This window comes from Microtus oregoni, unplaced genomic scaffold (assembly GCF_018167655.1).
Source record: "Microtus oregoni isolate MIOR12 unplaced genomic scaffold, Mior012 000006F_ref0000085, whole genome shotgun sequence".
NCBI lineage: Eukaryota > Metazoa > Chordata > Mammalia > Rodentia > Cricetidae > Microtus > Microtus oregoni.
The window spans coordinates 51,924,736-51,949,103 of record NW_024543065.1 but is presented as its reverse complement, the minus strand read 5'-3'; the positions used below and the strand labels follow the sequence as shown (position 1 = coordinate 51,949,103).

The window sequence follows — 24,368 nt, the reverse complement described above, 5'->3', positions numbered from 1 at the left end:
CCTGTACCCTTCTTGGAATAAGGTGTTCGCCTCTTGCCATCCTGTAGAATCATGTGCCTGCCCGGTCTAGTGCCAAACCTTACTGTGTGGCTTCTCCTGCCACCCTCTCTGGGCAACAGCTGGAAATAGGAAACTTTGGTGCACCTGGCAGGCCTCTAGCAACCTTGGCCCTACCTGAGACAACCCTGGTGCCGCTACTTTCTCACTTTGTTGTTAGCATGGAGCTTACCCTGACTCCCTGAGCTCCTCCTGCCTTGGCTTCCCAAATGGCCAGGACTATAGGTGCCCGCCAGCAAAAATAACTGCTCTGATCTCAGGGCAAAGAAGCTGCTCAGAAAAGCCAGTGGCTCACACACACAATCCCGGCTTGTGATTTTGAGGCCAGCCTGAGGGTCCTGTACTCTGGGAGGGTAGTTCCTTCTCCCAAGTCACACATACGGAAACTGGAAGGACTAAGGTCTTGGCATCTGGGCTTCCAGGGCTTGCCTCGGTGTATTGCTTCAAACCCAGTGGAATTGGAGTTTTTGCAGCCCCGGAATACGGAGAGTTTACCTTTATGCACCCGAAGAATGAACAAAAGGGATGGGGGGCTAAAGTTTACCCCAGAAGTCTAGCCTCATAACAGACACAGGCCTGGACCCCCGCAGCTCTCCCCACTTTCCACTTAAGCCTCCAACCCTCTTCCTTTAAAGTGCACCAGACCCTATAAGAAAAGTCGGGAAGGAGTATTCTGGGCGCCAGCATCCCGCTATAGAGAAAGATGCCTGATTTATTCGGTGAAGTGTAAACTCACTTGTGGGGATGGGGGGGGGGGGGAGTCACAAGGCCTCCAAACTCCACCTCTTTCCTCTGCCCTGCTGTGAAGGGGGGGGTAGAGCAACCCGCCTCGTGACAGGGGGCTGGCCCAGCCCGCCCTAGCCCTGAGGAGGGGGCGGGGCAGGGGGAGCCCTATAATTGGACGAGTCTGGGATCCAGCGCCCTGCTCAACCCCCAGAGGCTAAGGACTTGTTTCTGAAGGAGCTGGTAAGACACGCTGGGCTGGGGACTCACTCAGGGGCCTTGGAACTATGTAGGCTGGGGACCTTGGGATCTCCAGGCGTCTAGGAAACGGGCAAGAATTGGAAAAGCAGAAAGCACGATAGAAGCCCTTGGGGACAAACTAAGGACATGAGGTGACTAGCCTTTGCTAGTCAGGACAGATGGAGGAGCTGGAGGGGCCACCTCCTGGAGTATGTTGCGAGGCATCCAGCACAACCAGAAGGTGGGACCATCCTTCCGCGAAAGAGCTGGGAATGTGCCTTAGACTGCGTTTATATAAACACCTCCTGGTTTCCATCGCAGTCCCCAAGTAACCGGGGATGGCCTCAAACTGACGATCCCCATGCCTCAGTGTCCCGAGTTCTGGGGTTATGTGAGGGCACCACCTCGCGGGGCTAGAGGATGATTAAATGCGCGGTAAATTAGCATCAAAACGGAAAGCAGAGCTTAGCCGGGAAGGCAGAACGAGGGATGTAAATTGGACTGCCCGCTGTGTCCCGGTGAGGTGGAATTTGAACCGTAGGAAAGGGAGCTGGAATTTTTGGCAGCGGATCTACCCCAGGGATGCCGATAGCTAACACCGGAGGGGGAGTACTTAGACCTTTGGGAACTGCGGGAGCTCTCTTTGGGAAATGTTTGTGATTGGCTGAGCTCTCAGATCTGAGAAGGGAGGTAGGGTGGGGCTTTCTGGGTAGGCGGAGTACCCCCCTAGCTTTTCAAAGACAATTTCTCTCTCCCCCAGACTGGCCACTCACAATCGGGAAGATGAAGGCTCTGTGGGCCGTGCTGGTGGTCACATTGCTGGCAGGTATGGAAACAAGGGTTCACTCTGGTGCCTCTTCCTCTGCTCCTCTCTTGACTCCTTTCTAGCCCTAGGTCTCTAACGCTGGCGCTGGCGGGCTGGGACTGGGGCAGTTCTGAGGCCTCTCTGAGATTCAATATCCCGGAGCACAGCTGTGTGATTTCCTTGATTTCCCCTATCTGTAAAATAAGAGGATTGATTTGCCATATAGCTCAGGGAATAAAGGTGCTGCCACCAAGCCTGAAGACCTGTCATCTCCAGGACCAATATGGTGGAAGGAGAGAGCCAATTCCCTCTAGCTGTTTTCTGACCTCCAAGGGACATGCGTGTGTGTGTGCGCGCACACACACACACACAAATAAAAAGTTAAAATATGTAATATATATATATATTTGCTTTTAAAAGGGAGGTATATATTTTCTAATTCCACACCTGCCTGGTCTCTGCTCTGTACTTCTGGGACACCAGGACAATGCATGCTTGTAGTAATGGAACAGACTCCACCCCCTTCGGACCCACTGTTGCCTCAAAGAAACCCAAGGGCACTGTAGGTCCTGATCCAGCCCTGAACTTACTCTGCACAGGATGCCTGGCCGAGGGAGAGCCGGAGTTGGAGCCGGAGGTGACCGATCAGCTGGGATGGCAGACCAACCAACCCTGGGAGCAGGCCCTGGGCCGCTTCTGGGATTATCTGCGCTGGGTGCAGACACTGTCTGACCAGGTCCAGCAAGAGCTGCAGACTTCACAGGTCACGCAGGAACTGACGTGAGTGCCCAGCCCTATACCTTTACCCTCTGCACCCACTGAACATCCTCCAGGCCCCGGGGTGTCTGACTCTCTGGCCGAGGGAGAGCCGGAGCTGGAGCCGGAGGTGACCAATCAGCTGGGATGGCAGACCAACCAACCCTGGGAGCAGGCCCTGGGCCGCTTCTGGGATTATCTGCGCTGGGTGCAGACACTGTCTGACCAGGTCCAGCAAGAGCTTCTTGTTTCTTGTGTGTAACCCAGGCTAGCCTTGAACTCTCTATATTCCTGCCTTATTTAGCTTTTTTTTTTTTTTTTTTTTTTTTTGGTTCTTTTCGAGACAGGGTTTCTCTGTGTAACAGCTCTGGCTGTCCCGGAACTCACTCGAACACTCGAAAGAACTCAAACTCACAGAGATCCACCTGCCTCTGCGTCCTGAGTGCTAGGATTAAAGATGTGCGCCACCCAGCGGTTTTTTGGCTTAAAACAAGAGTCCCAATCAAGCTGGCTTCAAAGGCTCAGCACACCCTTCTTAGTTTCTTGCCCACCTCACCCCTGTCTTTGGGGCCCTTCTATCTTGGTCCTCATCTTTCTTGTGTGTTTCCTCTGGGCCTGCAGAGTACTGATGGAGGACACCATGACGGAACTGAAGGCTTACAAAAAGGAGCTGGAGGAACAGATGGGCCCAATGGCAGAGGAGACACGAGCCAGGCTGGCCAAAGAGGTGCAGGCAGCACAGTCTCGGCTCGGTGCAGACATGGAGGATCTACGCAACCGACTGGGGCTGTACCGCAATGAGGTGCAGACCATGCTGGGCCAGAGCACAGAGGAGCTGCGGGCCCGCCTCACCACGCACCTGCGCAAGTTGCGCAAGCGCTTGATGCGGGATGCGGAGGATCTGCAGAAGCGCCTGGCGGTGTACAAGGCCGGGGCACGCGAGGGCGCGGAGCGTGGCGTGGGCGCCATCCGTGAGCGCCTGGGGCCATTGGTGGAGCAGGGTCGCCAGCGCACAGCCAATCTAGGCGCTGGAGCCGCCCAGCCCCTGCGCGAACGCGCCCAGGCTTTGGGTGCCCGCATCCGAGGGCGGCTGGAGGAGGTGGGCAACCAGGCGCGTGACCGCCTGGAAGAGGTGCGTGAGCAGATGGAGGAGGTGCGTGCTAAGGTGGAGGAGCAGGCCCAGCAGATGCGCCTGCAAGCCGAGATCTTCCAGGCCCGCCTCAAGGGCTGGTTCGAGCCGCTGGTGGAAGACATGCAGCGCCAGTGGGCAAACCTCATGGAGAAGATACAGGCCTCCGTGGCAACCAACCCCGTACCACCCTCCTCAGTGCCCCAGGAGAGTCAATGAGTATCCCTCTCCTACCCACTGCGGCAACACCCACGGCCAGCAGGTGGCCCTGTCCCCAGTACTGCTTTGGCCCCCTGGTGGCCCTTGCTTAATAAAGATTCTCCAAGCACCTGCTGGGTCTCTGCGAGTGAATGATTCTACACAGCTTACAGCTCCAGTCTCAATTTATCTTCTCTCCCTCACATTAGCCACACATTCCCTGACACTGTCACTGCCCTGTAGGGTAGGGGAGGCTATGTTCTTTTGTTTCACCTATAGTTTGGCTTCTTCTGGTTCTGCGGCAAAAGATTAAGCCTTGAACCTAGCAACTTTAAGAGCTGATACTCTACCATTGGGCCACACCCATAGCTCCTCAGTGGGGGGATTCTAGGCAGGGGCTCTGCCACTGAGCCACACCCCAGCCCCTCACTGGGGAATTATAGGCAGAGGCTCTACCACTGGGCCACACTCCAGCCCCTCACTGGGGGATTCTAGGCAGGGGCTCTACCATTGAACCACACACACCCCCAACCCCTCACTGGGGAATTATAGGCAGGGGCTCTACCACTGGGCCACACTCCAGCCCCTCAATGGGGGAGTCTAGGCAGGGGCTCTACCACTGAGCCACACCCATAACCCCTCACAGGGCGCAGGGGAGGGGTTCTAGGCAGGGGCTCTACCACTGAGCCACATCCCCAGCCCCTCACTGGGGGATTCTAGGCAGGGGCTCTACCACTGAGCCACACCCCAGCCCCTCACTGGGGGATTCTAGGCAGGGGCTCTACCACTGGGCCACACCCCCAGCCCCTTATTGGGAAATTCTAGGCAGGATCTCTAATACTTGTCTGTATTACTGCCCTTCTTTTTATTTTGGGATAGGATTTCAACTGAGATTCCTTGACCTCCAGCCCAGGCAGGCCTTGAATATTTGAATCTTTGTCCTCAGCCTCTGCGGGAACTAAGAAAACAGGTGTGCACCACCCTATCTCTGCTGAGCTACTTTTCCCAATTTAAACATCTGCTGGGCTGTGTTTACTCATCTGCCGGCCTCAGCCCTCCTCCATCCCTCCTCCACCTTAGTCTTATCTGATTCCTCCTCCTGGCTTTGTCTCCTCTCTGTTCACTCTTAGGGCTTCCTTTTCTGCTTCCTGTTTTCCTGAGCCTCTGTTGTCTTGCCTCCTGCAGTTTCTTTTGCTCTGGGTCTTTGGTTGATCCATTCCCTTCTAACAGTGTAGCTCTTGGAGTCTCTGCCTTTCTCCTGCACTCTGAAGATAGCTAGGTCTTTGCTTCCTCTGGGTCAGGCTTTGGGCAGCCCCAAGCCCACCCTTTCTCCCCCACTTCTGCTATTTGTCTTTCCCAGAAAGCCTATGGGGATACAAAGACGTTTTCTCTGTCTGTTCTGATTGGGAGCTGGCACTTTGAGGGGTCAGGGTGGAAGCTGGGGAGCCCCTGGCTGCCTTTCCCTCCCACCCCCTCAGTTCTCAGGAGCATAGCAAGGCTCCCACCAACAGGGGCAGGCCAGGGCTTGAGCTGTTTGTCTCTTGGGTCAGACCATGGTTTCAGTCCCCCACTGCCTCTGGCACACCCTGAGCCTGGAGCTCTTCCTGGCACCAAATTGAGCATTATCTGGAGGCAGGCACCACTCCCACAGATGATTCATGGGACCCAAGGAGAAGAAGGGTCAGTGGGCTGAGTGGCAGGGCTCAGGACAGCCACACTTCATGCCTAGGGGCTAGGAACACACTCCCAGAGCCTCCAATATCTAGATGAGGGGAGACCATATCAGGCATGGGTCCCACTAAAGACCTGAATTGTTTTGGTGTTATTTGAGCCAGGTTGGCTTTGAATGCTGAATCTGCTTGCCTAAGCCCCAAATGCTGGAAAGGCTGGAATTACAGGTTTGTGCCACCAGATCAAGCTTAGAGCTCGATTTTGAGTTCTAAAGAGAGATTTTGTTTTTGTTCATTTGAAACAAGGCCTCAATGCACCCACCCAGAGCTATCTCCATGTAGCCAAGGATGACCTTGAACCCCTGGTCTTCCTGCCTCTGAGTCCTTGGTGCTGGATAGATGTGCATTATCACCCCAGATGTATGTAGTGCTACGAATGGCATCCAGGCTTTCCTTCCATGCCAGGCAAGTGTTCAACCAGCTGAGCCGTGTCCTCCTCAGCCCTTTTCGTTGTTGTTGTTTTTGAATCAAGATCTCCTTCTGTAGCCCAGGCTGGCCTAAACTCACTCTATAACCAAGGCTGTCCTTGAACTCCATATCTTCCTGCTTCTGCACCCCAAGTGAGGGGTTTACAGGAATGTACCACCAGGAGCAGAGAGCTGTAAGCAAAGGCAGAGACCTGGTCGTACCAGAGGTGAGGCAGGGATCATAGAAAGACATTACAGAAGAAGGTTTGTAAGGGGAGCCATGGAGTGCTGGTTGACCTTAGTAAAATCAGAGTGTCATCTTCAAGTGTGAGAATCAGCATTGAAGCCGAGCAGAGGTGGTACATGCAACTTGGGAGGCAGAGGCAGGTGGATCTCTGAGTTCGAGGCCAGTGTGGTCTACACAGTGAGTTTCAGGACAGCAGGGTTACACAGCAAAACTCTCTCACAAAAAAAAAAAAAAGAAAGAAAGAAAAAAAAAGAAAAAAACCAGAGTTGAATGGCTAGTAGTTTAATGACCTTAGCTGTGCTTCCATGACCCACCTGTGGCACAGGAGGCCCTGTTGCCAGGGAGAGGATGAAACTGGAAGCTCCGGAGTGGAGCAGGGGGAATCTGTTACATTATTCAGATGGGTGCTTGAGCATTGAGCAGTGTTCAGTTCAGGAAGCAAGAGGGTCAGGCCTGGCGCCCACATGGACAAGAAGCTGTGAGCTGGCCCCAGAGATGTTGCAACCCAGCCAGGGTCGAGTCTGTTCCTCCCCTTTCATAACCATCCTCTGTTGAGCCCCCTCCCTGGAACTGACACGTGGGTTGCAGAGGCAATGGGCCAGCCAACCTAGAGTGTGGGGCCCATAGCCACCAGCTGCCAGGGGGTCACTAGCGGTCAATGACATCTCTGAGGGAGGGAAAGGCCTTGGACTCCAGCCTCAGGGAAAGGATGTGGTGGAGGAAGGGGGCAGGGAGGCTGGTCTGGGGCCTGGAGGGGCCTGAGAGGCCCAATGAGAGCTAATAGTGTCTTACAGGCGGGGAGGGGGTGGTTTGTGTCAGTTGGTGGGGGGCAATGTGCAGCTTTGCAAGCTGAGAGGCTCAGCAGTTTTGACTCACTGAAGAGGCAACTTATAAGGAAGGCAGATTAGGGCGTGACAAGATCTTAGAGGGCATCAGAGGAGGTCTGGGGTGCCCAGATGCAAAGGCGTTGGAGGTGAAGGGAGGTGGGGGCTAGCTCCCAGCATCCTGACAGAGTCTGCGCTGAGGCTTGTGGTCAAGGAAAAGGCAGAGCAGAGCTGACCGGAGGATGCAGTGAGAGCTGGGGGTGGGATCTGGGAGTACGGGCAGGTGGGGGGAATTGTTTCTAAGGTGGGACAGCCTCAGAGAGCGGGTGAGACCAATGTATTTCCTGAGTGGGAGTGAGGATGCTAACCAGTGACCAGTGACAAGTCTTAGGCCTAAATGATGGGCTTGGGAGGGGCCTGACTCCCAGTAGCCAACTGTATGGCAGAAAGAGGTGGGTGGGTTATGGTCGTGCATGCCTGTAATCTCAACACTCGCTAGAGAGGCAGAGGCAGGAGGATCACAAGTCCCAGGCCAGACAAAGAGACTATGTCAAAAAAAAAAAAAAAAGTAGGTGGGCACAAAGGCAAGAGGGAGGCCCAGGGGGAGGGCAATGAGCCTGCTCCGCCCCCTGCCCCAACCTGTTAAACCCCTGTGCAAGATCCTCCCACCCCCGCGCTCCACCTAACAGATCTGACTTAGATCCAGGTTGGTGCGTGGGAAAGTGCTCCCCATTTCCTACAGCTAAGGGATGGGGGTGGTGGGATCATGGTGAGGGTGGGAAGGTGTTAGTGATGCCCCCCTGTCTGCCTCCAGGGTGCCCCTTCAGCCACCATGAGGCTCTTCATCTCACTTCCTGTCCTGATTGTGGTCCTGGCCATGGCTTTGGAAGGTAAGAAATGGGCATGGAAGTGTGGAGCTGGTTGTGGGCCCAGGGACGAGACTTAGAGGACCCTCGCGAGAGCTCTGAGGTGCCTTTCTTTGTCCCCGTTCCGCTACAGCCCTTGGATGGTCTGCCACCCCACCTGCCAGACAGCTTATTTTTCTGTCAAAGTGGTACTGCAGGAGGCTAGTCTGTCCAGAAGAGCCCTAGCTACAGATGGCGTGGGACATCTCCCCGTTGGGATTGGCTGATCTTCCTAAAAGAGGTGGAGCGTAGATGGTGGCGGTGGACAGTGAAGTAACACACTAATGAGCATCGTCCTGAGCCTGGTGGGTCACTCCGATACCCTCCCCCATGCTAACGGGTTTGCTTACAACCCTCTCATTGCAGGCCCAGCCCCTGCCCAGGCGACCCCTGACTTGTCCAGCACATTTGAGAACTTACCAGATAAGCTGAAGGAGTTTGGGAACACTTTGGAAGACAAGGCCCGGGCAGCCATTGAACACATCAAACAGAAGGAATTTCTGACCAAGACCCGGTTAGGCCCTTTCACGGCAGGGCGGGTTCTGAGGGTGTCTGTGTAAAAAGTCCTAGTGGACAATCTGTCACTGCCACAGTGGGGAAACTGAGCACCAGAAAAGTGATTGACACTGTCCCTGAGGTCACAGAGCTAGGTCTCAAGGTGCTCGGAGTCTGGGGAGCAGGCCATGGAACTCCTAGCCACCTGGTAGAGGGGTTTCTGGGTGGTAGTGAAGGACCCAAGCTTGGGGGCTAACAGAGCTTCACCTTAGACCCTGAGCTCCCTTAGATCCTGAGATACCTATATGTTCTTGAGACAGAATATGGCCAGGAGTCTCGGGGACAGGAATAGAAAGAGAGGAGAGTTGGGATGGAGGTCATAGCTGGAGCTGTACAGGTCAGAGGCTTTCCAGTTCACACTAGCCCAAAAGATAACTAAAGAAGGGAGATTAGGGGATGCTGGGCTAAGACCCCAGCCACTAACTGGGTGCTGGTGGCACACACCTTTAATCCCAGCCCTCAGGAGGCAGAAGCAGTCAGATCTCTGTGAGTTCGAGGCCAGCCTGGTCTACAGAGCCAGTTTTAGCACAGCCAAGGCTACACAAAGGAACCCTGTCTGGGGAGGAGGGGGACAGAAAAAAACAACCTAGCAACTTGGGAGGCTGAGGGAAGGCCTCAAAACAGAAACAAAAGAAAAAAAAAAAAGAGGAGGCGATTTTGAAAGGGAAATGAAAGCGACCTGCGAGGCGTCTGGTATGCTGTAAACAGGTTGGTTTAGCCAATTTCTGCTCGTTTTGGCAAGTAGACAAACCATTCATTTAAAGTGAGGTCTGAGTTTGATTACCAATATCCAGCCAGGCAGGCCTAAACTTGGCAAGAAAGTTTCCTGTGTAGCAAAAGTGCAAAGGCCCTGGGGCAGGAAGATTTACAGACAAGAGAGACCGGCCTTTCAGACAAGGGGAATAACTTAGGCCAAGGAGGAAGGCAAGAAAACGGGTGGTGACAGCTTAGGCAAGCACGGGCCAGAGTAGGCGCGAAGCAAGAGATGGCATGCCTCATGGGGTGCGGTGGCACATGCTTTTAATCCCGACAAATAAACAAGATTTGGAAAAAAAAAAAGCTAACTAAAGATAAGAAGATGGAGGGAGACTGAGGGAAGGCCATTCAGCGTATAAAATGCCTGAAGTTGATACCCAGGCTCCGCATTTTAAAAGTCTTGAGGTTCAGCAACTAAGAGCACTTGCTGTCCCCAGCACCTACGTCAGGTGGCTCACAACAGCCTGTAATTCCAGCTCCAGGGGCTACAATGCCATTTCCAGCTCCAGGGGCTACAATGCCGGCTCCTGGCCTCTACAGACGCCCAAGCACACAAACTCATGTAGAAAAGTAAAGCTTTAAAAAACTGTATAAATGACCAGGTAGTGGTGGCACACCCCTTTAATCCCAGCACTTGGGAAGCATATTAGGAGGCAGAGACAGGGGGATCTCTGTGAGTTTGAGGCCAGCCTGCTCTACAGAGCGAGATCCAGGACAACCAGGGCTACAGAGAGAAACCCTGTCTTCAAAAACCAAAATCAAAACCAAGAAACAAAATAAAGTGTAAGTGAAGTAAGATGGTGAATGCTCTTAACCTCCCTGCTGGAGAGGCAGGCAGATCCCTGGGGCTAGCTGCCCAGCCTAGATCAGGGAGATGCTGTCTGAGGAAACCTGAAGGTGTCCTTTGTCCTCTTTACACACCTGCTCGCCGACTCTCACACTGGCGGGCTTTGAAAGAGGAAGTCCTTTGACTTTTGATTTCTTCCTGTCTTTTTTTATCCCCTTCGGGTTTTTTTTTTTTACATTTTATTTATTTATTATGTATACAATATTCTGTCTGTGTGTATGTCTGCAGGCCAGAAGAGGGCACCAGACCTAATTACAGATGGTTGTGAGCCACCATATGGTTGCCGGGAATTGAACTCAGGACCTTTGGAAGAGCAGGCATTGCTCTTAACCACTGAGCCATCTCTCCAGCCCTCCCCTTCGGTTTTTTTAAGACAGGGTTTCTCTGTAGCTTTGGAGGCTGTCCTGAAACTTGCTCTTGTAGACCAGGCTGGCCTCGAACTCACAGAGATCCTCCTGCCTCTGCCTCCCAAGTGCTGGGATTAAAGGCGTGCACCACCACCGCCCGGCTGAGCTATTCTCCATCTGAGTGGGGAATGTGGTTCAGTTGGTAGAGTGCTTGCCTTGCGTGCAGGAAGCCTAGGGTTTGGCCCCCAGCACCACAGAAAACCAGACATAAAAGTACATCCCAGCATCTGGGAGGTAGAGACAGGAGGGTCAGTAGTTCAAGGTCATCGTTAGCTACCTATCAAGGTGGAGGCTAGCCTGGGCTACCTGAGACCCTTTCTGAAAACACGCAGACAGAGAAACTGACCACAGACAGTGTGGGTGGGGATTAAGGACAGGGACACTAAAGGAGTAGGAAGCAGGGCTCTGGCCCCTTGGAGGGCACAGTAAACAGTGACCCTGTCCTCATCTCTCTCTAAAGGACCTGGATTTCAGAGACATTCGGCAAAATGAAGGAGAAGATCAAAACCACATTTGCCTGAGCACCTGGTGGGCCATCTAGTGCAGCAAGGACGCCCACGTGATGTGGCGGGTCCCTCATCCTATACCAATAAAAAGACTACAGTGAACAAATGCGCCCTGAAGTGCTTTGCGTGGGGCGGAGCTGAGGGATGATACTGAGAATGTTTGCTTCGTGCGTTTATTTTTACGTGTATGGGTATTTTACCTGCATGTGTGCATGTGTACCACATATGTGCGGCGTTCACGGAAGCCAAAAGAGGGTGTGACCACTCCTCAAACTGGAGAAGGTTGTGAGCTGCCATGTAGGTGTTGGGAAGTGAACCCAGGTCCTCTAGAAGAGCAGCCAGTGCTCTTCACCGCTGAGCCATCTCTCCAGCCCTGGCTCTGTCTCCATTGTTTTAACTTTGTGATTCCCCCAAAGAACCTTCTTTGAGAACCATATTCATGTCCTATGAGCATGGAGACTCAGAGAGGTAAGGTCATGCTGCCAGAAAGCAGGGAGCCTGGACTGAATGCATAGCCTGGCATGATCATGGGCTTACGCTCTTCTGCTTTGGTATGACCCAGGTAAGGCTGGGTCGCTTTTACTTCTGCACAGAGTAGGTGCTCATTGAATTCTAAGTGGATAATGAAAAGAAATGGAAAACAGTAGCAGGGGCTGGGGAGGGCACAGAAGAGAGCCAGAAAGACAGATGCAGTACTCAGCTACCAGGTCTTAGTACTCGTATCCCCTCCTCCAGGAAGCCCTCCCCCACTCCAGGCCTGTTCTGCATTGCATCTCTGTCAACACTAGCTGGGAACTGTTACCATGAGCCCCCAGTAACATGGCCAAGACTGTTGTTGCCAATACATCCTAGGCATTGTCCACCTAGAGCTGATCACGGGGCCAACGATGAATAATAATTGTTCAAAGCAATGATTGCTTAATTTAAACACATCAGTTTTTGGCTTTGGGCTTTTTGTTTTGCTTTTGTTTGCTTTGTTTTTTTGAAAAGGATTTACAAGACATGACTCAAGAAGGCTTTGTAGACCAGGCAGGCCTCACTAAACAGTGTCCTGCCTTAGCCTCCTGAGCCTCTTGAGAGTGTTGTATTGTAGGTCTGTGCTAGGCCTGTTTTAACACATTGCATTCCCACAAAACCCAGAGCCTGACACATGCTAGGCAGGGGCTCTACCACTGAGCCACACTCCAGCCCCTCACTGGGGGATTCTAGGCAGGGGCTCTACCACTGAGCCACACCCCAGCCCCTCACTGGGGGATTCTAGGCAGGAGCTCTACCACTGAGCCACACCCCAGCCCCTCACTGGGGGACTCTAGGCAGGGGCTCTACCACTGAGCCACACCCCAGCCCCTCACTGGGGGATTCTAGGCAGGGGCTCTACCACTGAGCCACACCCCAGCCCCTCACTGGGGGATTCTAGACAGGGGCTCTACCACTGAGCCACACCTTAAGCCACCTCACTGGGGGATTTCCTCTTTCCTCATCTCTTTCCTCCTTCTTTTTGAGACTGGGTCTTGCTATATACTTCCTACATAGACCAGGCTGTCCTGGACCTCACAGAGATTCACCTTCCACTGCCTCCCAAGTCCTGGGATTGCAGGCTTGTGCCACCATGCCTAGTTTTCTGCAATGCTAGAGATGAAAATCAGGACTTGTGTGCTAGGCAAGCATGCTACTAGCTGAGCCACATTTCCTAGGCCCCTGAAAACCCTTTTACTCCAAACTTTCCTGCCACAGCCCCAAGCATGCAGCTGAAGAGGTTAGAATCTCCAAAAGAAGAGTAAAAAGAATGAGGGTTGAGGATTCAACGGTAAAAGCAGGGATTATCGATCATGGTGAGATCAGCGACCAAGGGACAGGAGAGTAGGGACCTGGGAGGTTTTGCAAGAGGATCAGCATGAGCTTGAGACCAGCCTGGCTACAATGTGACTCTATCTCAAAAGCCAAAAAGAGAGCTAAGAGGAGAGTTTCTGTTTGCTGGCGTGCTTGGCGACTTGAAGGACAGCTTGGGTATCAGGGATGCTCTCAGTCCTCAGATTTGCACCGTCATGCCACCAACTGTCCCATTCCCTTCACTGATTCCTTTTCTTTCTCCTTGTTTGTTAGTTGCCCCTGATGTCCATCCTGGACGACCTTCAGTCTGTTCCTGTCCCCAGGATGAGCAAACATTGCAGGCACCAAACAGCAAACAGCCCAAAGCCACCCTGTGTGCTGACTTTGGATTAAGGGCAGAGGACAGAGACCTTCCCCAACCCCAGCCTCACTGCCTTAGAATCCCTCATGGGCTGTAGGGTTTGCGTGGAGAGAGGGTCAAGTGTTGTCCCAGCATGGTAAAATGGTGAAGGACAACTAGATTCAGTCCCCACTAACAACTACAGTCTCAGTTTCCACATATGTGAGAAAAGAATGCTGGATAGGAGCATGATTCGGTGGAAGAGCCCCTGCCTAGAATCCCCAGTGAGAGGCTGGGGTGTGGCTCAGTGGTAGAGCCCCTGCCTAGAATCCCCAGTGAGAGGCTGCGGTGTAGCTCAGTGGTAGAGCCCCTGCCTAGAATCCCCAGTGAGAGGCTGGGGTGTAGCTCAGTGGTAGATCCCCTGCCTAGGCACAAAGCCCTGGGTTCAATTCTTAACTCTGGGGGGAGGGGGGATCTCTAAACCTCTGGGAAGCACCAAAATCACTCACTCTGGGCCTGTAGCACAGTATGTGTAAGGAAGCATGTGCCAAGTAAAGATGATCACACTCAGGCTCCGTCGGTAGAGTTCTTGTTTAGCATACGCTTGACCCTACATTCTATCCCTGTGGTGGTGCAGGCCTATTACCCAAGCACTTGAAAGACAGATACAGGGTGATCACAGTTCCAGGCACCTAGGGCTACATCGGGAGAACCCTTATTCAAAAAAGTCAAAGTCTGGCCTGGTGCTGGTGGTACACACCTTTGATTCCAGTACTGTGGAGGTAGAGGCAGGTGAATTTCTGAGTACAAAGCCAGCCTGGTCCACATAAGTGAATTTCAGGACAGCCAGAGCTACATACTGAGACCCTGTCTTTTAAAAAATTAAAATAAAAATTACTGGGTGGTGATAGCACACACCCTTAGTCCCAGCACTCGGAAGGCAGAGGCAGGAGGATCTCTGTGAGTTCCTGATCAGCTTGGTCTACAGAGCAAGTTCAAGGACATCCAGAGCTACACAGAGAAACCCTGTCTCGAAAAACAACAAACAAAACAAACAAATCAAGGTGTGATATGGGGACTTACAACTATCCTCCTGTCTCTGCTTTCTGAGTTCTGGGATTAAATGCCTGTGCCACTGTGCCTGGCTATCAAATCTGTTTTCTTTTTCAAAAATGAATAAATAACATAGCAACTGATTTAGTTACACTGTGGTCACCCACCTCCTGACGCTCTGGCCTGTCTCAGGCCAGCCTACAAGCCAGATAATTAACCAATCACTTGTCACTGTGAAGCAATCAGTCCACAGAGGTTAAGCAACCTGCACCAGGTCTCAGTGCTGAAAAGAGCTGGGGTTTGGCTATAAACAGCACACCCCTCCTGCTCTGGTGGGCAGCAGGGTCTTCCTATGTCACTCTAAATCAACCCAACAGTCCTCCTGCCTCAGCTTCTCCAGTCTTGGATGCCGGGCGTGCATCACCATAACCATGTCCAGCAAGAGGTCCTTTTCATAGCCAGACATGGGGATCTGTGGTTGGTTTGCACTTCCGTTTTCTTTCATCTGCTGTGGAAAAAATAAAACCACAAACCACAGACCATAAAATTTACCATTTCAGCCACTTTCAGGTGTTTAGGTCAGCAGTGTTGAGTACGTTTACACTGTTGTGCAACTACCCCCGAAGTCTGTTCCTGAAATGTTTGCATCATGGCAAACAGCAGCTCTGCGTGATTTTTTTTTTTTTAACTGTCCACGAGAAGCCGACATGTGACGAGCAGTCAGCATCTGCAGGCAGGCATCTGGGGCAGGGTTGCTCCGTACAGTGATGGCTGCAGCAGAGAATTCATCTGGAGATTCGCTGTGTGGAAGCAGAGTGTGCTGGGCATGTGTCACATGTCATCCCAGCACAGGAAAGGAAGAGGCAGGAGGATAGAAATGTAAGGAAAGTCAAGGTTGTCCTGAGAGCCTGTCTCAATGAACAGTAAAAAAACAAGCAGGAAGCCACAGGGTACACGATTACATTTCAACTTCAGATGAATAGGTAATGTTTAAATATCTCTTGGTGACATTCCTAAATCATGCATGGAACATAGTTAAATTAATTTTTTTTCACTAGCTGACGTGGTTTACCCTTGAAATCATAGAACTCAAGAAGCTGAGGCAAAAGGGTCATAACAAGACCCTGCCTCATGCAGAGAGTGAGGAAGGGAGAAGAGGAGGAAGAGGAGAAAGATGGCAGGTAAAGGTACCTGCGTCCAAGCCTAACTCCCAAATTTGATCCCTGGGATCTACCTGGTGGGAGGACAGAACCAGCTCCTGAAACCTGAAGCTGTCCTCTGACCTCCATATGTATTTGGTGGTGTGGACACACCCACAGCCACACAACATGTACACACATACAACACACAGACACACAATATGCACATATACACACACAACACACACTTGCAAATAAACATAACTAAAAACAACTAAAGGGCCACCGGGATGGCTTAGTGGTTAAACCTATCTCCAGAGGACCTGAATTCAGTTCCCAGCACCCACATCAGGCAGCTCACATCCAGTTATAGGGAAATCTGACACCTCTGTGGGCACCTGCACTCACACGCTTATGCGTACATACCTCGACACAGGCAGACACATAAACACATAGTTAAAAATACACTAAAAATGTTGCCAGGCAGTAGTGGTGCACTCCTTTAATCCCAGCACTCGGGAGGCAGCGGCAGGTGGATCTCTGTGAGTTTAAGGACAGCCTGGTCTACAAAGTTAGTTCCAGGACAGTCAGGGCTGTTACACAGAGGAACTCTGTCTCAAATAAATAAATAAATAAATAAATAAATAAATAAAGTTAAATAAATTATTTAAAAAGTACATAGGAGAGCCAGGCATGGTGGCACCTGCCTGTTGCACCAATATCTGGGAGATGGGAGGGAGGAGAATAAGGATTCTATATCATTCTTGAAGATAGAGTTCCAGGGCAGCCTGGGCTACATGAGACCCTGTCTCAAAATAAAACAGAACAAATTCCACACATGCACCAATTTCTCATATATAGATTGTAGTCTCAATTCCCATAGTGAGAAACAGGGTCCAGGAAAAGTCTGGTGGAGGCAGGATTTGAATCTGCTTCGGTGTCAGAGCTTCTGTCTTCTGTCAGGCCAGGACAGCACCCTGGGAGGGCAGGAAGGAGGGAGGCAGGCAAGGGCGGACATGGCCTTTGACTGCCAGTGTCAGCAGGCCCATCTCTTTGAAGTTCTGCCAAGAGGAGTGGAGAGGTGACAGAGGGAGGTCTCTTTCCAGTGTAGAGTGGAGCACAGAGGGATAGCCGGACAGAGAGATCAAGTCCCCAGAAATGTCCCTCCTGGGATGCAGGCTGCAGGCCCTGTCCTCACTTTGCCTCTCGGTGCTGCTCATGGCCAGCCTTGTAGGTGAGGAGTGGGGGACGTGCTGGAGGTGGGATTCTCTGGGTGGGGTACCATTTGGTTTCATCAAATGTGTCAGTAGCCATGTAAGACAAGTATAACACACACACACACACACACACACACACACACACACACAGCCACACACGGAGATAGAACATAGGGTCTGCCGGGCGGTGGTGGCGCACGCCTTTAATCCCAGCACTCGGGAGGCAGAGGCAGGCGGATCTCTGTGAGTTCGAGACCAGCCTGGTCTACAAGAGCTAGTTCCAGGACAGGCTCCAAAACCACAGAGAAACCCTGTCTCGAAAAACCAAAAAAAAAAAAAAGAACATAGGGTCTAAGGATGATCTTGAATTTCTAATGCTCCTGCCTCCATCCTGAAGTGCTCAGATTACAGGCATGCCCTGCGACACCTGGGTTGTGTGGCGCTGGACATCAAACTCAGGACCTAGTGAGAACTCTGCCAGCAAAGCCTTACCCTTGGCTGCTTGGTGCCAGCTCCAGTGGTGACAAATGCACATGTCCCCTGGTGGGCACCAGTATGCTTGCTGTTGCTGTTGCTGCCTAATTCTGTCTCGTGATTTTTTGTTGTTGTCGGGCTTTTTGTTTTATTTTGAGAAAGGATCTCAGGTAGCCCAGGCTGGCCTTGAACTTGCTATGTAGATGAGGCTGGCCTTGAACTCCTGATCCTCCTGATTCTACCTCCTAAGCTCTAAAATCACAGGCACGCAATGCTTCCTGGGTGGACACGTGTGTGCGTTTGTGATTCTCTCCAGGGTACATGTTTGAAAAGTTCTAAGTGTGTGGCTGTTTCTGTCTGTGTGTTCACACATAGCTTTTTATTTTGCTCAGGTATTCAAAATTCTCATGAGCAGAGTATGTTGGCACAGTTCTGTAATCCCAGTTCCTCAAAGGCTCAGGCATGAGGATCGATGGTTGGGGTCCTCAGTCTTTAAAAATTCAGAATAGTCAGGCGGTGGGGCTACACACCTTTAATCCCAGCACGCAGGAGGCAGAGCCAGGTGGACCTCCACGAGTTTGAGACCAGCTTGGTGTACACAGTGAGTTCCTGGTGAGCCACAGTTGTACAGTAGGACTCTGTATGTCATGCTGCGGGGCTGGAGAGATGGCTCAGCAGTTGAGCACTGGCTGTTCTTCCAGAGGATATGAGTTCAATTCCCAGCACCCACATGGGAGCTCACAACTGTCTATAACTTCAAGATCTCACACAAACATACATGCAGGCAAAACACCAATGCACATAAAATAAAAATATAAACATAAATATATATGCTTCTTCTACAGACAGTGCTGGTGGTGCCAGGTCCCTTCCTGTGTATTTTTCATTTGCTTAGCTTAGTGCCCCTTTCACAGAATGGGAGACTGTGTCTTGGAGTAGTGAAGTCATAGGTGAGGCTTAGGACAGCAGGTGACATACGTGTCTTGGTGCTAGAGCACGTGTGTGGTCTGGGTGTGATGGTACGTGCCTGGAACCCAGCACTTGGGAGGTGGAGGCAGGAGGATTAGGAGCTCAAGGCTAGCATCAGTTACATAGGAGGCTTCAGGACAAGCTGGGGCTTCGGCTTAGTTGGTAGAGTGCCTAGCTAACACACAGGAAGCCCTGGAGTCCAGCCCTAGCCCTGCACGAACCAGGACAGGAGCACACACCTGTCAACCCATGGCTTTAGAGGCGGAGTCAAGAGGATCAGCAGTTATCCTCAGCCTCATGAGACCAGCCAGGACTGCAAGAGACCTGTCTCGAGTCTCGAAACAAACAATAAATAGATAAATAATAGGTTACAGTTAGAAGGGATGACCTAGTTGTTAAGGACGGTGGTTAAGGACATGTACTGCTCTTGCACAGGCCTGGGGTTCGGTGGAGTTCGGTTCCCAGGCTCACAACTGCCTGGAACCCCAACTCCAGGGGATCCGATGCCTTTGACCTCCATAGGCAGTGCACTTGCGTACATACTCATACAGACAGGAACATATACACACAATTAAAAATAAGTCTTCAAAAAATGTTAAAACAGGTTGGGCGTGGTGGCTCACATCTTAAATCCCAGCACTCAAGCAGAGGCAGGCGGATCTCTGTGAGTTTGAGGCCAGCTTGGTCTACAGAGCGAGTTCCAGGACAGCCAGGGCTACACAGAGAAAGCCTGTCTCAAAAAGAAAACACAGCCGGGCGGTGGTGGTGCACGCCTTTAATCCCAGCACTCGGGAGGCAGAGGCAGGCGGATCTCTGTGAGTTCGAGGCCAGCCTGGTCTACAGAGCTAGTTCCAGGACAGGCTCCAAAGCCACAGAGAAACCCTGTCTCGAAAAAACAAAACAAAACAAAACAAAACAAAAAAAAACACAAAAACAAATGAAAAAAAGAGGTTAAAACAAAACAAAAATACAAGCATGTGCGTCTATACTTGTGTGCTAATATCCTCGCATGAGTCTCTAGCTAGGTGTGTGGGTGCTAGAGCAAGAGGGGCGGGGAAGAACTGGAAGGCAGGGGATGTTCCGGGTCAGGGGTCATCCTTGGGCAGTAGGGTCAGGCGGTTGGAGGAAAGAGGCACCAGGTGAAGTGAATGTGCAGACTGAGCAAGAAAATCTCAGGAGACAGAGCCAAGGGAGGGACCAGCAGAGGGGAAGGGAAGATGGCGTCAGGGGCCAGTCAGCCAGGCTGGTGGACAGGGCTGGCAAGGTGTACAAGATACAGGGCACTTCCTGTACTCTTGCTCCTAGGTGGCACCGTAGCCCTCAAGTAGGAAGTCACTGTGCCCCTTTTACAGGATGGGAAACTGAGTGTAGGACTGAGGAAGTGAGGTGTCGCCTATGGTGACGGATGACATGGGTGTCTGGGTACAAAGGTGAGTTACACCTGCCCCCAGGAGCAACACCCAGTGGGAGAGGAATGGGGTTCTGGGATCCGGGCCCACTCACCCTCCTCTGATCTTCCCAGCATCCGTGACCACAGAAAGCCTGCTCCCCACGCCTACCCCTGAGATCAGCCGCTGGAGCCTGGTGAGGGCCAGGGTGATGGATCTGGTGGAGCCGCTGGTGACCAGGACTAGGGACAGATGGCAGTGGTTCTGGTGAGAGAGTTCCGCACCTTGGCTGGGAAGGAACACCAGAGTTAAAGGAAAGAGAGCCAGAGGCTAGACCCTGGGTCTGAGAGAGGAGGAGGCTGGACCTGGACCCCTGGGTCTGAGGGAGGAGGGCAGGATCCCTGGGTCTGAGGGTCTGAGGGAGGAGGGCTGGGCCTGGAACCCTGGGTCTGAGGGAAACTAAGAGTCTGGAGTCTTGAGTCTGAAGAAGGTCAGAAGCAAAATGTGCCAAACCCCTGTGGCATCCAGGATGTCAACTAAGATGTCCCCTTTACACAGGGGCCCTGGGGCTGTCCAGGGGTTTGTGCAGACCTACTATGAAGACCATTTGAAAGACCTGGGTCCTCGCACTCAGGCCTGGCTGCAAAGCTCCAGAGACCAGCTCCTGAACAAGACCCACAGCCTGTGTCCCCAGCTGCTCTGCAGGGACTGGACTCAGGGTTAAAGTGCCACACACCTCCCCCCCCCCATGACCTCCGGCACCCACAATAAAGGTGTTTGTTCTTAAACTGTGTCATTAGCTGAGTAGCTCCACTTGAGACCAGAGGTCACTGCTCGTCATATCTAGGAGTTAATAAGTGGAAAGGCTGTCACCTGGCAGGGAGGACACTAGGCAAGCTTTAGGGGAAGGGGACAAGGTGATAAGCCCCCCTCCCCTCATGGTTCTGGCTTGAAGTGAACTGGAGACTTCCAGGCGCCTGCTCAGATCCAGGAGGCAAAGCTTTGAAGGCCGGCATGGTTCAGAGGAACCATATCTTTATAGTGTCCCTTCTTTCCTCAACCATGCAGACCTTAGGCCCTATTCCAAGTGGGTTCCCCAAATTCAAAACCCCTCCGCAATATACAACCCTCTCTCTCAGGGATTGGGGGGTTGTGTCTCTTTCTTTTGGGGGAGGCAGTGGGGGAGGTTCTAGCAATTGAACCCAGCGCCTCACACATGACAGGTAAGTTCCCTGTCACTGAGCCTTCTTTTAAAAATTACATTTATGTCGGGCCATGGTGGCACACCTTTAATCCCAGCACTTGGGAGGCAGAGGTAGGTGAATCTCTGTGATTTCGAGGCCAGCCTGGTCTATAAGAGTGAGTCTAAGATAGTCAGGGCTACACATAGAAACCCTGTCTTGAAAAAACAAACAACAAAAAATTACATTCATTTAGGGGATGACAAGGTAGCTAAGGTTAGGGCAATGGTCAGTTAAAAATTACATTTATTTATGTGTGAGTGTCTGTGTGTGCTTGCTTAGGTGTGTGTGCCTTGTGTACTATAGAGGTCAGAAGACAACTTTCGGAGTTGTTCTCTTCCTTCTTTTGGGGAACTGACTCAGATCCTTGGCACAAGCTCCTTTACATGATGGGTCAACTTCCCAGAGTTATTGTTTTTTATTAATTAAACTTTTCATTTATTTTATATTCCCACTGAAACTTCCCCTCCCTCCCTTCTCTCCTCCCAGTCCCAGAATTCTTCTTATCTTTCTATGTATTTTTAGACTGGATCTCACCATGTAGCCCTGACTGTTCTGGAACTTACCATGTTTACCTGGTTGGCTTTGTGTTTTCATTTCAAACTGGGTAAGGTGCTACAAACCTGTAATCCCAGCACCTGGAAGACCAGAAGCTCAAGGACAGCAAGGACAGCCTCAGCTACACAGAGAGTTCTGGGGTCGCCTGAGGTACCTGAGACCCTGGGTGAATAAAACGCAAGCTGAGCCTTTTGGTCTTCAGATAAAGTCTTGCTAAGCCGCCCAGTGGTTCCTGTACTCACTCTGAATTCATGATCCTCCTGCCTCAGTCTTCTGAGAGAGATTGAGATCTCAGCTCTGCCCAGTTTATGGATAGCTCTTTCAAAACGGGGCTTCCCTGGGGTTTAAGCTGGCAGGGGACGTCACTGGCCACTGCCCTTCCAGCCTTGCCACCCCACCCCCTCCACGGCTCTGTTGGCTAGGACTTTGGCCTAGGACAGAGGATCTGCCTGATATGGAGGGAGGGGGCCCTCCAGACCTATAAAACCTGCCAACCCACTGGAGTTAGTGAGGACAGTCCCAACCTGCCCGTTACATTCAGGTAAGAGAGGGACAAAGGGGAGGGGGCAGGAACATCAGGGAGGGACAGAGATCCCTAAACCAGAAATTACAGGCGTCACCTTGTTAGAAGTTTGTCTTGGAATCAAGGAATGGAAGGATTTTTTATTTTGTTTTGTTTTATTTTATTTTATTTGGGACAAGGTCTTTCACTATGTAGCCCATGATAACCTTGAATTTTTGATCCTCCTGCCTCAGCCTAGCCTGCTCTGGTGTGCCTGACTAAAACCGTGGAGTTTAGATTTGTAGTCTGTCTGTTTAGCTTGGCCCTTCTCCCAGGTTTCATCTCTACCTCTTTTTCAAAGGATTCTTTTTTTCCAAGACAAGGTTTCTCTGTAGCTTTGAAGCCTGTCCTGGAACTAGCTCTTGTAGACCCGGCTGGCCTCAAGCTCACAGAGATCCACCTGCCTCTGCCTCCCAAGTGCTGGATTAAAGTCATATGCCACACTATCCCTGGCTTCATATGCACTTAAAAAAAAAAAAGAACCAGATGTGGTGATACACACCATCAACCCCAGCACTTAAGAGGCCAAGGCAGGTGCCTATCTGATCGAGGCTAGCCTGGTCTACATAGAGAGCTCCAGGTCAGCCAGGACTAGATAATGACAAGTTGTGTTGCCCACCCTCTTCCCCCAAGAAGCGTCTACAGTGGAACTCCAGAAGACACCTTATCTGAATGAACAGGTTTAAAGCCCTTGTTGGGCACGAGTAGGGACAGAGGAGGGTCCCCGGCCACCCCTAGCAACATCCTGTCCAGTGGCTCTGTTAACACGACACTGTCCTCAGTGCTCCAGGTCACAGACGGCATGGGCTCTCGGTTCCTCCTGGCTCTCTTCCTCATCCTCCTGGTGTTGGGATGTGGTGAGTGGGGCTTCAAGGCGGTGGGGAGAGGGGAGAGGTCGGTGAGGAAGGGGTGGAGTCATCTTCAAGCAGGTTTCCACATTCCTCTGCCACCCCTCTTCTCCCTCACAATGCTTCCGCTTACCAAAGCCCCCTGTGTGCCTCCCATCTCACCATCACCTCGGGTTTCTCCCAGAGGTCCAAGCGGCCCAGCAGCTGCAGCAAGATGATCCAGGCAGTCCAGCTCTGCTGGACAAGGTGCAGGAGTCCATCTCCAGTTACTGGGACACGGCTAAGGCGGCTGCCCAAGACCTATACCAGAAAACATACCTGACCAGTGTGGATGAGAAACTCAGGTGCGTCCTGCGTGGTAGAGACAGATCCTGACTCACTCTTGTAGATCAGGGACCATGCCCAGCCTCCTCCTTCACACCATGGGATCCAGACCCCAGCCGTCCTCTCTCAGACAGAGGAATATAGGCCCCATCTCATTTTCTCTCAAATGCAGAGGTCCAAACCCTGCTTTGTCTCCCTCAGACCCAGGGTTCCAGTTTCTAGGCTCTTCCTCCAATCTCCCTGTGCTTTCTCTCCAGGGACATGTACAGCAAAAGCTCGGCGGCCATGACCACTTACGCCAGCATTTTTACGGATCAGATCCTTACTCTCCTAAAGGGCGAGTAAACCCCATGTGAGGGGGAAGGGAGAACCAGCTCTCGGGCTCTTTGCCCTCATCACCTGACCAGGATGGGTCTACATTCCACTGTTCCAGCAGCCCTCATCTTCCTGTTCCCATCTCCAGACTGAATTCTTTCAGTGAAAGAATAAACAAACCCAGTTCACTGACTTTGGTGTGGCCTTTTTTTCTGAGACTCCCAGAGCCTATGGAATCTAGTCAACATTTGATGGGTGTGGTTTTCTGACAAGATGGTTAGCATCCTGCATTCTGAACATTTATTTGGTGAGCACCTGCATGCCTGTGCCTTTAACCCCAGACCTGGTCCATTGGAATGAAGGGGTAACTACAAGCCAGGCATGTGGATGTAAACCTGAGCTTGATACCTGAGGCAGGAGGATCATAGCAATCTAAACCCTGGGCTACATAGTGAGTTTTAGTTTTCTTTTTAAATTACACTTATTTATTTATTTATTTATTTATTTACTTGGTTTGTTTTGAGATACGGCCTCTCCACGTAGCTCTGGCTGTCCTAGACTCGTTCTGTAGACCAGGCTGGCCTTGAACTCACAGAGATCCTCCTGCCTCTGCCTAACAGTGCTGGGATCAAAGGTGTGCGCCACAAAACCCTTTTTCCTCTTTTTTCTTTTTTTACACAGCAAGATTTTTGAGGCCAGCTTAGGTGGCAGTGTAAGATCTGTCTCAAAACAATCATACAAATAGTGCACACACACATAACAAATAATTTTAATACCCCCAAAATATCCAGATGTAGCAGCTGGAGCCTATATTTACAACACTCCCGAAGTCTTGAGGTGGAGGCAGGGAAATCAGAAATTCAAGGCTATTCTCCACTATATAGTGAGTTTCAAACTAGCCTGGGGTGCATGAGACCCTGTTTCAAAACCAAACCAAACCAAATAGACACACACCGGGCTGGTTAGACGGCTCTGAGAGTACAGGTGGTCTATCCGCAGAACCCACGTCAAGCGAGAG

General features: G+C 51.6%; 3 protein-coding genes across 6 annotated transcripts; all 3 read left to right on the top strand.

Annotated features, from left to right (window-relative positions):
- Positions 1 to 928: 928 nt before the first annotated feature.
- Positions 929 to 4,038, top strand: Apoe (apolipoprotein E). Its single transcript, XM_041654943.1, has 4 exons — positions 929 to 1,023; positions 1,781 to 1,846; positions 2,425 to 2,605; positions 3,203 to 4,038. Exons 2-4 carry the CDS (start codon positions 1,804 to 1,806, stop codon positions 3,927 to 3,929), a joined length of 951 nt encoding a protein of 316 aa, XP_041510877.1. The 5' UTR covers positions 929 to 1,023; positions 1,781 to 1,803; the 3' UTR covers positions 3,930 to 4,038.
- Positions 4,039 to 7,750: 3,712 nt separating this feature from the next.
- Apoc1 (apolipoprotein C1) lies at positions 7,751 to 11,198 on the top strand. The gene is made up of 4 exons (XM_041654367.1): positions 7,751 to 7,822; positions 7,931 to 8,006; positions 8,388 to 8,535; positions 11,047 to 11,198. Exons 2-4 carry the CDS (start codon positions 7,949 to 7,951, stop codon positions 11,105 to 11,107), a joined length of 267 nt encoding a protein of 88 aa, XP_041510301.1. The 5' UTR covers positions 7,751 to 7,822; positions 7,931 to 7,948; the 3' UTR covers positions 11,108 to 11,198.
- A 5,321-nt stretch (positions 11,199 to 16,519) lies between these two features.
- On the top strand, positions 16,520 to 23,543 carry Apoc2 (apolipoprotein C2). 4 transcript variants are annotated; one of them, XM_041654282.1, is made up of 4 exons: positions 16,520 to 16,688; positions 22,646 to 22,720; positions 22,896 to 23,055; positions 23,293 to 23,543. In XM_041654282.1, the coding sequence occupies exons 1-4, from the start codon at positions 16,613 to 16,615 to the stop codon at positions 23,378 to 23,380; spliced, it is 399 nt and encodes a 132-aa protein (XP_041510216.1). In that variant the 5' UTR covers positions 16,520 to 16,612; the 3' UTR covers positions 23,381 to 23,543. The 4 variants fall into 4 exon arrangements, with proteins under 4 accessions (XP_041510216.1, XP_041510217.1, XP_041510218.1 ...); XM_041654284.1 differs by lacking the exons at positions 22,646 to 22,720; positions 22,896 to 23,055; positions 23,293 to 23,543 and adding exons at positions 19,467 to 19,544; positions 19,637 to 19,769; positions 20,061 to 20,290 and having other exon boundaries at positions 16,561 to 16,688; XM_041654285.1 differs by lacking the exon at positions 16,520 to 16,688 and adding an exon at positions 21,696 to 21,842.
- The last annotated feature ends 825 nt before the right edge of the window (positions 23,544 to 24,368 follow it).

Excerpts from the sequence above, each read along its gene's own strand:
- Apoe (XM_041654943.1), top strand. The coding sequence starts at position 1,804 with ATGAAGGCTCTGTGGGCCGTGCTGGTGGTCACATTGCTGGCAG. Across the intron at positions 1,847-2,424 it reads GGTGGTCACATTGCTGGCAG|GATGCCTGGCCGAGGGAGAG; the intron begins GTATGGAAACAA and ends TACTCTGCACAG. Across the intron at positions 2,606-3,202 it reads CAGGTCACGCAGGAACTGAC|AGTACTGATGGAGGACACCA; the intron begins GTGAGTGCCCAG and ends CTGGGCCTGCAG.
- Apoc1 (XM_041654367.1), top strand. The coding sequence starts at position 7,949 with ATGAGGCTCTTCATCTCACTTCCTGTCCTGATTGTGGTCCTGGCCATG. Across the intron at positions 8,007-8,387 it reads CCTGGCCATGGCTTTGGAAG|GCCCAGCCCCTGCCCAGGCG; the intron begins GTAAGAAATGGG and ends CTCTCATTGCAG. Across the intron at positions 8,536-11,046 it reads GAATTTCTGACCAAGACCCG|GACCTGGATTTCAGAGACAT; the intron begins GTTAGGCCCTTT and ends CTCTCTCTAAAG.
- Apoc2 (XM_041654282.1), top strand. The coding sequence starts at position 16,613 with ATGTCCCTCCTGGGATGCAGGCTGCAGGCCCTGTCCTCACTTTGCCTC. Across the intron at positions 22,721-22,895 it reads CCTCCTGGTGTTGGGATGTG|AGGTCCAAGCGGCCCAGCAG; the intron begins GTGAGTGGGGCT and ends GGTTTCTCCCAG. Across the intron at positions 23,056-23,292 it reads AGTGTGGATGAGAAACTCAG|GGACATGTACAGCAAAAGCT; the intron begins GTGCGTCCTGCG and ends CTTTCTCTCCAG.